The sequence below is a fragment of the Onychostoma macrolepis genome, chromosome 18, assembly GCF_012432095.1.
Source record: "Onychostoma macrolepis isolate SWU-2019 chromosome 18, ASM1243209v1, whole genome shotgun sequence".
Taxonomy (NCBI): domain Eukaryota; kingdom Metazoa; phylum Chordata; class Actinopteri; order Cypriniformes; family Cyprinidae; genus Onychostoma; species Onychostoma macrolepis.
Window position 1 is genome coordinate 33,450,759 of NC_081172.1, and position 11,098 is coordinate 33,461,856.

The 11,098-nt window shown below is 37.4% G+C and overlaps 1 protein-coding gene across 1 annotated transcript; it reads left to right on the forward strand.

Annotated features, from left to right (window-relative positions):
* Positions 1-3,576: 3,576 nt before the first annotated feature.
* On the forward strand, positions 3,577-9,232 carry LOC131524813 (galectin-4-like). The gene is made up of 8 exons (XM_058752159.1): positions 3,577-3,659; positions 5,980-6,178; positions 6,271-6,384; positions 6,507-6,623; positions 7,412-7,500; positions 7,825-8,023; positions 8,247-8,360; positions 8,452-9,232. The coding sequence occupies exons 1-8, from the start codon at positions 3,583-3,585 to the stop codon at positions 8,458-8,460; spliced, it is 918 nt and encodes a 305-aa protein (XP_058608142.1). The 5' UTR covers positions 3,577-3,582; the 3' UTR covers positions 8,461-9,232.
* The last annotated feature ends 1,866 nt before the right edge of the window (positions 9,233-11,098 follow it).

Genomic DNA, 11,098 nt, shown 5'->3' on the forward strand with positions numbered 1-11,098 from the left:
TGCCATAAGAATCTGGTTAATACAGACTGATGCATATTTTCTTGTGTTTACTGCAGAACCTTCCTTATGTGGCCCCAATTTCAGGAGGACTGAGAGAAGGCATGGCCTTGTACATGCAGGGAGTTGTTCCCACTAATGCTGACCGGTAAGGAATCATTTCATTGTAAAATTTGGGGAAATTGGATAAAAACAATTCCTTGTTACTTGGACTTGGTTGCTTTAACATTTTAACTTCCATGTAGATTTGAAATAAATTTCAAGACTGGGCAGTCCAGCAGTGATGACTTTGCTTTCCACTTCAACCCTCAAATGGACAAGAAGGTGGCCATGAACAGTATGATAAATGGAAATTTTGGAACTGAAGAAAGTGTCTCTGACAACCCCTTTAAAAAAGGACAACCTTTTGAGATGTTCACTGTCATCAAATCTGAAGGATATCAGGTACATATTTTGAGAACGAGACTCACCACACTCCTAAAAGGAAGCTAGGATCTTGTCCTCACACGGGTTGTGTTGCTTTGGTTCATCAGGTTTATGTGAATGGTAAAGATCTGTACACATTCAAGCACCGTATACCGCTGGAAAAAGTGTCAACATTAAATATCAGTGGAGATGTTGCTGTGAACCTTTGTGGTTTCATGCAAGTGAGTTACTTTCTCTTCAACAGCATGAATGGTATTGCCACAGAATCCATTGAGAATGAGAATAGCTTGGAGGGTGAAGAGCTTTCTAAAGACACTTTTCTCTGTTCCCTCATTAGAACTGGAGAGCATGTATATTTCCTACAAAAGTTACAACAAAAATCACCAAACTGGGAAGCTCACATGGGGAACTTTCCACTGTACAAGCAGAGATCTTGCAGCCAGTCCAAAACCCTGTAAGAGTCTGGTCTGTTCCAGTGACCTTTGAGAGCACAACAATGTCTGAGCACTTAATGAAACAGCAATGCATGAGAACTGTTTCAATCATTAGCAATTGCCTCAACACAGTTTCAAGATTGTCACGACCACTTTAAATATAATTGAAATTGCATACTCCCATTTCAGGGAGTTAAAACCCTGCCATAAGAATCTGGTTAATACAGACTGATGCATATTTTCTTGTGTTTACTGCAGAACCTTCCTTATGTGGCCCCAATTTCAGGAGGACTGAGAGAAGGCATGGCCTTGTACATGCAGGGAGTTGTTCCCACTAATGCTGACCGGTAAGGAATCATTTCATTGTAAAATTTGGGGAAATTGGATAAAAACAATTCCTTGTTACTTGGACTTGGTTGCTTTAACATTTTAACTTCCATGTAGATTTGAAATAAATTTCAAGACTGGGCAGTCCAGCAGTGATGACTTTGCTTTCCACTTCAACCCTCGAATGGACAAGAAGGTGGCCATGAACAGTATGATAAATCGAAATTTTGGAACTGAAGAAAGTGTCTCTGACAACCCCTTTAAAAAAGGACAACCTTTTGAGATGTTCACTGTCATCAAATCTGAAGGATATCAGGTACATATTTTGAGAACGAGACTCACCACACTCCTAAAAGGAAGCTAGGGTCTTGTCCTCACACGGGTTGTGTTGCTTTGGTTCATCAGGTTTATGTGAATGGTAAAGATCTGTACACATTCAAGCACCGTATACCGCTGGAAAAAGTGTCAACATTAAGTATCAGTGGAGATGTTGCTGTGAACCTTTCTGGTTTCATGCAAGTAAGTTACTTTCTCTTCAGCAGCATGAATGGTATTGCCACAGAATCCATTGAGAATGAGAATAGCTTGGAGGGTGAAGAGCTTTCTAAAGTCACGTTTCTCTGTTCCCTCATTAGAACTGGAGCGCATCTTTATTTCCTATGGATGTCATAACAAAAATCACCAAACTGGGAAGCTCACATGGGGAACTTTCCACTGTACAAGCAGAGATCTTGCAGCCAGTCCAAAACCCTGTAAGATTCTGGTCTTTTCCAGTGACTTCTGAAAGCACAATAAGATGGAAGCACTTAATGAAACAGTAGTGCATGAGAAGTGTTTCACGCAAGAGCAATCGACTCATCACATTTTCAAGATTGTGATGTCCACTTTAAATATCTTTGAAATTCCATATTTTCATTTTTCGAGTTCAAAACCTGCCATAAGAATCGGGTTAATATTTATGCTGATGCATATTTCCTTGTGTTTAATGCAGAACCTTCCTTATGTGGGCCAAATTTCCGGAGGACTGAGAGAAGGCATGGCCTTGTACTTACAGGGAGTTATTCCTATTAATGCTGACCGGTAAGGAATCTTCCTATTCTTTGGACAATTTGAGAAAATGCACAAAAAACTATTGGATTCGCTGCGTAAACACATTTCAACTTCTATACAGGTTTGAACTAAATTTCAACACTGGGCCATCCGGCAATGATGACATTGCTTTTCATTTCAACCCTCGAATGGACCAAAGGGTGTTCATGAACAGCTTCAGGAACGGAGGATGGGAGGCTGAGGAAAGTGTCTCTGACAACCCCTTTAAAAAGGGAGAAGCTTTTGAGATGTTTATTGTTGTCAAGTCTGAAGGATATGTGGTAAGTACTATGAGAATCGATACTCACAGTAACTCACAGTACCCCCAAAAAAGCTAGGAACTTGTATTCACATGGGTTGCATTACTTTGGTTCATCAGGTTTATGTGAATGGTAAAGAGCTGTACACATACAAGCACCGTATACCGCTGGAAAATGTGTCAATGTTAAATATCAGTGGAAATGTTGCTGTGAACATTTTTGGGTTCATACAAGTAAGTAACATTTTCTGCAGCTGTGCAAATATTACAGCATGAATGTTGCATTATTAGGAGCTATTGAGAATGACATAAAAAGTAAAGCTTTTTGATTACTTTCTCTCACTGCAGAACTGGAGCAAATCTTCATTTGTTACTAAAGTCACGTCAAGAACTACACTTCTGGGCAGCTCACGCTGGGACCTTTCCACCATACAGTCAGAGGTTTTAAAGCCCGTCCAAAACCTTGTGAGTGACTAATTCATTCCTGTGATATCTCACTGCATAATAAAATACAAACATTTAAAAGAGGCAGTCCACCCAAAAATGAAAATTCTATTATCATTTACTCATCCTCATATTGTTACAATGCCATGTGACTGATCTTTTATCTGTGGAATATAATTTTTTGTTTTGTTTTGTCTTTCCAAACCATATATAAATTGGATCCAATGTTGTTCTGGACCCCTTTGACATTCAATGTAATGATATATATAATCAAAACATTCTTTAGTATATACTGTATTCTGTTGTTTTCCACAAAAGAAAGTCATACAGTTTCAGAATATCATAAGTATGAGTATAAGATGGCAAACTTATATATTTCTTTGAACTATCTCTTAATGAAACATACTGTATTATATAAACATAATACAATGGTATCAACCAAAAGCAATTTGCTTGACATACTTTCAATCTGCGGTACCCACTTTAAACAACAAAAAACAAAGTATTTCCAAATTTCCATTTAAGTGAGTTTGTCCCCGCCACAACATTCTGATTCATATAAGACTGAAATCTATTTTATTGTGTTTATTACAGACTATTCCTTATATGGGCCCAATTTCAGGAGGACTGAGAGAAGGCATGGCCTTGTACTTGCAGGGAGTTGTTCCTGCTAATGCTGACCGGTAAGCTAGTATTCATTTGTTTATGCAACCAAATACAAAGTGAATTCAGTACTATAGTTCAGGCAGGAATAGGCCACATTCCCCGATTTGCACTGACATATGCTTAGGTAATGCCAACCATTAGGGGTGTGATATTAAAATGTGATGAAATTTCTCGTTGAGGTGAAAAGCTGTCTCACGATATCGCCATGATGATCAGTGTGAGGGTGAAATTAGCATAGAATATACCACCGCTACGTTTACATAACATTACTCCACTGTCATTTTGATTTTTATAGAAATAAAAACCATTTAATTCAGTTGGATAACAATCGTTTGAATTCTAAACTGACAGCGTCTGCTCTGCTCATCCAGCACGAGCTGCAGAGTCGCACACAGTGCACCAGGAATCAGAGTTCACTGATCACGTAACGAGAGTAAGGCGAGACAACTGACAAGACCATGGCATAGGATTCATTGCGCAACAGAGCCTATAACCGTCTGACAAATGTCTCATCTTGTAAAATGCATGCTCAGCACCGCCACTCCCTATACACAGAGTATGCGTGATCACAAATTCAAAAGCGAAAGTAAAACATGAACACACATTCAAAAAAGATTTAAATTCCCCGCATTTTGAGAGCGGCTCCCTGAATTAGACTACATATAGTATATACAAATATCCAAATAACAAACTTATCTTATGCTTGGGTGTGTAGATGTAACATTCTCTTAGCTCTGTACTTTGATTATGGTTGCACTTAATAAGACTAAGAAAAATTTTTGTCATTTATACTGTTTTGTTACATTTCAAAATGCACCTGCAGACTATTTTTTCCAGTCATGTAAATTACATCATAGAGGATTTGATGTGTCTCAAAAATCGCGTCTCGTCTCATTCTTGTGAACCCAATCTTGTGTCTTGTCTCCTCTCGTGACCTAAGTGTCACATCACACCCCTACAAATTCGATTTCTCTTTTAGATTCCATTGGTCCTTTTAAACTGAAACAACCAAAGATAAAATCTTATTACTGTTTGAAGGATAACGCTTGCTCTCTTAGACAGGCTTGTTGTAATGCAGAGATGAGATGGAAGCATGATCGAGTGACTGTGTCCTTTGAGATTTTTAAAGAGTGTCTGATTAAGATTCAGAGTAGTGCAAAGTCAGCTAGATTAAAATATTTTTTTTCTGATCTAATTACACACTGTCATAGACCTAGGTTTTAATTCTCAACAATAAACTCAATAATCTGACTTGCCAATTTCATATGGAGCCCTCAGCTCAACTTTGTGAGAAATTTTTTACGTTCTTTGCTGATAAAGTGATAGCCATTCGTTCAACTTTTACTCCACAGCTCTCAGATCTGTCTTTGAATTCGCTGGCTAATCTGTTTTTCCTGTTTTTAACTTATTAGAACCTTTTCAGTCTGGTTTCACTGCTTATCATAGTAGAGAGTCTGCCTTGCTTAAAGGTGCACTAAGCAATTTTTGAAAAACGCTTTTGACCACAATGTCGGAGCGTGTCCCAAAACACACTTGCAGCCAATCAGCAGTAAGAGGCGTGTCTTGTTATGATAGAGAGAAGAGAGCGCTCAATTTGAGTGTACAGGACGGACATTAGCAGATCGATTATAGATAGAGAGAAATGGAAGATAAAAAGAGGAAAATATCGGAAGAACAAAACAAAAAGAAGGAAGTTAAAGGGATACTCCACCCCAAAATGAAAATGTTGTCATTAATCACTCACCCCTATGTCATTCCAAACTCGTAAAAGCTTCGTTCGTCCTCGGAACACAATTTAAGATATTTTGCTCCACTCTATCTCAAAGACCGTCTTACTCCTCTCTCATCTACCAGACTAAGATTTCCTGACAGGGCTTTTTTATCTGTCCCTCGTTCCCGTTTAAAAACTAAGGGAGATAGTTGGTTCCCCCTTGCGCATTCTATTACCATTTTTAAATCAAGGTTGAAAACGTATTAGCGTTTTAAACGCACTCTATTTTTAGTTTTATTTTAGTCTTTATGTTAGTCTTTTTAACACTTTACTTTGTTCAGTACTTTGGGTACCTTGGCTATGATTTACTTACAATTTACTTACTTGCTTTACTTACTTAAACCACCACATGATAATATACATATTGCACGATTCAATATATCTCCATGCATCACAATATTAAAATAGTTTTGATATTGCACCAAAGACGCAAGAGATACACATCCCTGCACTAAATTTAGTAAATAATACTTGATATGTTGTAGTTCTTTCTTTGGAGACTAATATATACCTTCTATAGAGAAACAAGTCATTATCTAGATTATGATGTCTCAACTTCCATGCAGGTTTAGGATAAATTTTAAGACTGGGCCAACTGACAAGCATGAAACTGCTTTCCACTTCAACCCCCGAATGGGCTCAAATGTGGTCATGAACAGCTACAGGACTGGAAAATGGGAAACTGAGGAACGTTTCTCCGACAACCCCTTTAAAAAGGGGGAAGATTTTGATATGTTCTTTGTTGTCAAATCTGAAGGATATCAGGTATGTGTTTTGAGACACAAAACTTGCAGTTCACACCTAAAAGGAAGCTAGGGTCTTGTCCTCACGCGGGTTGTATTGCTTCGATTCATCAGGTGCACGTGAATGGCAAAGAGCTCTACACATTCAAGCACCGTATACCACTGGAAAAAGTAACAATGCTAAATATCAATGGAAATGTTGTCGTGAACCTTTTTGGCTTGATACAAGTAAGTTACATTTTCTGAGGATGTGGTAAAATTGCAGCAAGACTGATACTGGGTCAGAATCTATTAAGAATTACATGGAAAGTAAAGACCTTTCTAAATACAATCTCTTGTTCCCTCAATAGAACTGGAGCAAATCTTCATTTGTTACTGCAGTCAAGTCAAGAACTGCATATCTGGGCAGCCCACATGGAGAACTTTCCACCATAAAGTCAGAGGTCTTACAGCCCGTTCAAAATCCTGTGAGTGACTGATCCTTTAAGCCAAAAGTATACTTCATTTTTGTACGTGTACACAGAAAGCGTCATCTTTGTCCAGCGTCTGCTGTATTTTTTTCAGAAGTTATGACCGATAAAAATGTCTGTGTACTGTTTTAAACTGAAGTTGTGGCTCTCTCATAACCCCTTACACAAGCGCTTGTCTCTGCTATTTTGTTGTAGTTCCATCTCTTTAGTTTTCTACTGTGAGTGTGAAACAACGGCCCGGGCAAGTGTTGCCACCTTGTGGAACAACTGAATATTGCAAAACTAAGTCAATGTGCATGTGCGACTTGCATGTACAAAGTATACCCCATTAGAAAAATCTGATGGTAACAAACACAAAAAAAAATTCGGATGTTGTGCGTATAGTACATGCATACTATTATGGTGACGAAATTTGCATCATGCACACAATAAAATGCAAGCACTTAGCGAGATGTTCCACTTAAAATTTCTGTGATTTACTCTCCCTCATGTCATTTCAAAGCCATATGAATCTCATTTTCTTCTTCCGTTCATTGTATGGGGCAAAAACAGTTCTTTAGTATATCTTCTGCTGTTATTTTTTTCACAAAAGGGTTTGGAATGACATCAAAGTGAGTAAATGATGACAGAACTTTCATTCTTGGGTGAACTATATTCATTTAATCAAACAGAGGTGCATGAAAATGAGCACTTTAACCATCACTTTATTTCACATATCCGTTTGAAGGAATCCAAACCCTGCCTCAAGATTAGGACTGATGCTTATTTTCTTGTGCTTACTACAGACTCTTCCTTATGTGGCCCCAATTCCAGGAGGACTGATAGAAGGCATGGCCTTGTACTTACAGGGAGCTGTTCCCACTAATGCTGACCGGTAAGTTACAGTTCCGTTGGCCAATGTGTAAGTAACCAATCCTCCGATATGCACTGAATTAGGCTTAGGTTAAAGCAACTACCACAAGATAAGATACATAGAGCAGTAGTCACAGTACCATAGATCTCAGTGTATCACAATATTATTATCATATTAACACTGGACCAAACATGCAAGAGAGATCCAGCCTTGCATAAAAATATATATATATATATATATATATTACATGATCTGTTGTAGTTCTTTTATTTCACTTCTCAATTCATCGTGAAATTGGTGAGATGAGCCATTACTTTGATTCTGATCATTTAACTTTCCATGCAGGTTTTCCATAAATTTCAAGACTGGGTCAACTGACAAGCACGACACTGCTTTCCACTTCAACCCTCGAATGGGCTCGAAGGTGTTCATGAACAGCTTCAGGAATGGAAAATGGGGAGCCGAGGAAAGTGTCTCTGACAACCCATTTAAAAAGGGAGAAGCTTTCGAGATGTTCTTTGTCGTCAAATCTGAAGGATATCAGGTATGTGTTTCGAGATGCAACCCTAAAAAGAGCTGAGAATCAGTTCCTTGATAAGCTTTTTGCAAATGATTTGTTGACATATCTAGTGAGTAAAATAGTTATCATATTATATTATTATCAGATTTCAAAGGCTTTTTTGCAACTGCCAAATGGTGATGCGACCATAAGATGAGAAGCTAATATTTGTTCAATTGTACTTTTAATACGGTTTTGGTTTGGTTAGGTGCGTATTAAAGGCAAACAGCACAGCATGTTCAAGCACCGCATCCCTCTGGAAAAAGTCACTACAATCAACATTTACGGAAATGTCTCCATCAGCTTCCTTGGTTTTGTCACGGTGAGCGATATCAGCCTGCTTTTTCTTTACAAAAACACTGAAAATACACGCATAAAAATGCCAAGCTTATAACTTTCCTTTGTTTTTACAGGGAATGTGAATAGGAGCATTTCTGCGACTCACGTTATATTAAAGCGCTCTCAGAGAATGATGTGAAAGTCATGCATGTCCTCAACCTGATATTCACACATCTACATTTATTCATTTAGCAGACACTTTTATCCAAAGCAACTTTTGCAACAGTTGAGACATCAAGTATATCACTGATTTAAATCTAATCCAGTACCACAAATCAAGGTTACCGCTTTTATGGCAACTAAATAAAACAGCCTTCGTAAACCACACTGCTCTATGTTTTGGGTCACAATACAAACACAAAGGCTCTGTCAGCATCCGGATATATAGACATCTGTAATGCATTTTATATTTAGAATTCTTTTTTCTTTGAAACTTAAGCCAACTGAAATGTAATAGCAATGTGAGGTGATTTCTAGAGAGGCTGATGGTTGTGTGACTCTTTTTGGCAAACTGTCCTAAATGTAAACCTAACTAAAGCTTTTCATTTCATTTTTAAACATTTAAAATGTATTTGTCCCAAAGGCAAATATCACTTAGTTTTAGAAACAGATTTCACAATCAATCTAGCTCAAAAAATATATATTCAACATGTCTTCAAAAATTGTTTTTTTGTTTGTTTTTTCATAAATGGCCACAAGGTGGGACTATTTCTACAGCATTACAGCCACTGAACTGTACACCCCTGTCATCAGTAGGCCTTTGTCTGAAAGCAATAATAAACTGAATACAATGTCCTTATTGTTATTATTACCCACTATAACTATCATTACCAAAATACAAAGAATGATTCTTCTAGAAATGTCACTATATCAATGTAGAATTGTGTGCCAAATAAATTTGACTGGTGTTTAAGTATTTGTTCTCTTTCTCTCTGTCTGGACTTTTAGTTATTGTAGAGTTAATTATCTCACAGCCTTTGGTGTATGATTTGGCATCAGCACATTGCAGATTTATCAAAGTTCAAATGTATTCGGGACGCATGAACTCTGAAAATGCAAATACAATGTAAAGGTAATTTGGCTCATTAAGGCTGCTTATTATCAATGCAATCTTCATGAAGAAATATAATATAGCTATATGGGAGGCAGTGAAACCTCAATGATCCATGTTTCCATGCAGCACTCTCTCTTGGGCTTTCACTAATGTGATAACACCTATGCACTGCGAGAACTATTATATCAGAGTGGATCATTAGTAATCAGTTTCGTCAAGAAGAGAGAGCTCTGCTGTGATAACGGGACAGATAAAGGGTGAAGAGAGATTGGAGAAAGTGGAGAAACACTCAGGGCAGGGTTGCTCAGATTCAGTCCGCTCATTAGCAGCGACCGTGACGTAGCTGTGAAGATGATGTAACGAGTCTGCAGTAAATCCCAGAGCCGGTGCAAGTCCTATTATAAATCTGATGTCTACCTCCTCCTCGGTAGCCAGAGTCCCTGCAAACTTTTTACCTCATAAATTAGACTCGGGTTAAGTGGTTCAATATCTGCCCTCCTGCTTGCAGACTGTAAAATGGTGTTTAGCATCTGTCGGTCTGCCTGAGCCATTCTGAACATCCAGCGCTGCTAAGAGCTTGATCTACAGAGTTCAGTCAGAGGGTGCTACCTGTGGCTTTGCATTGCCCGCTATTTATTATTCTAGGTTAATATCCATTTCTACATGCATTATATTTTTTTTGCATAGCATAAATTAACATTAGACAGTGTATTACGAACAAGCATCATTTAACAATATGTTTGGATAGTATGTTTATATAACAGTGTATATACATAATAACACAACAGCAAATGCATGAATTAACATTAACCTAGAGTAATGCTTTACAATAAGGTTCCATTTTTTAACATTATTAGTTAACGTGAACTAACACTGAAAAATACTTCAAAGCATTGATTAGTCGATGTTAATTTCAACATTTACTAATACGTTATTAAAATCAGAAGTTAATATTATTTAATGGACCTGAGCTAATATTAACTAACAATGAACAGCTGTGTTTGCATTAACTAATGTTAACAAAGACTAATAAAATACTGTAATACGTGTATTAATGCATTAACTAATGGGTCGTTATTGAAAAGTGTTACCAAAAATGCTGTAAAATGTGCAGTTCATTGTTAGTTTATGATATCTAATGCATGCAACAAGTGTTAACCTGCAACTGTTATCTTAAAGGGCTATTTCTATCTGATTTTACTCATAAAAATTAGTTTTGCTGATATAAATTCATGTATATAGATTGGTTCAGTGATGTTAAATAAACAATTTTGACTAGTTAATTTAGATATTACTGTTTGTTTATATATTTATTTATTTATTTATTTTTTCTCAGTGTAATGGTAATGAATTGAATCTTGCCCTTCTTAAGGACAGTACTACATTTTTATGATCTGTCCTACTTTTAAAAATGCTACACATCTTAGAGATTCAGCAAGGCGTATATAAACTACAAGTATAAATATATGCTTGTAAAGTAATGTCACACTACTGTCCGCTCTCAGTCTGTTTCCGTATCCTGCAGCATAAAACAGTATCTAAAAGCAAACACTGTTGGGCCAAAGTTCAAGGTTCGAGCCTTGCGTACTGTAAGTCTTTATTGTCTTGAGTTAAAGTGTGATTGGACTGTCTGTCTCTCTGCAGCTGTGTCTGTGTTTGGGTCGCCC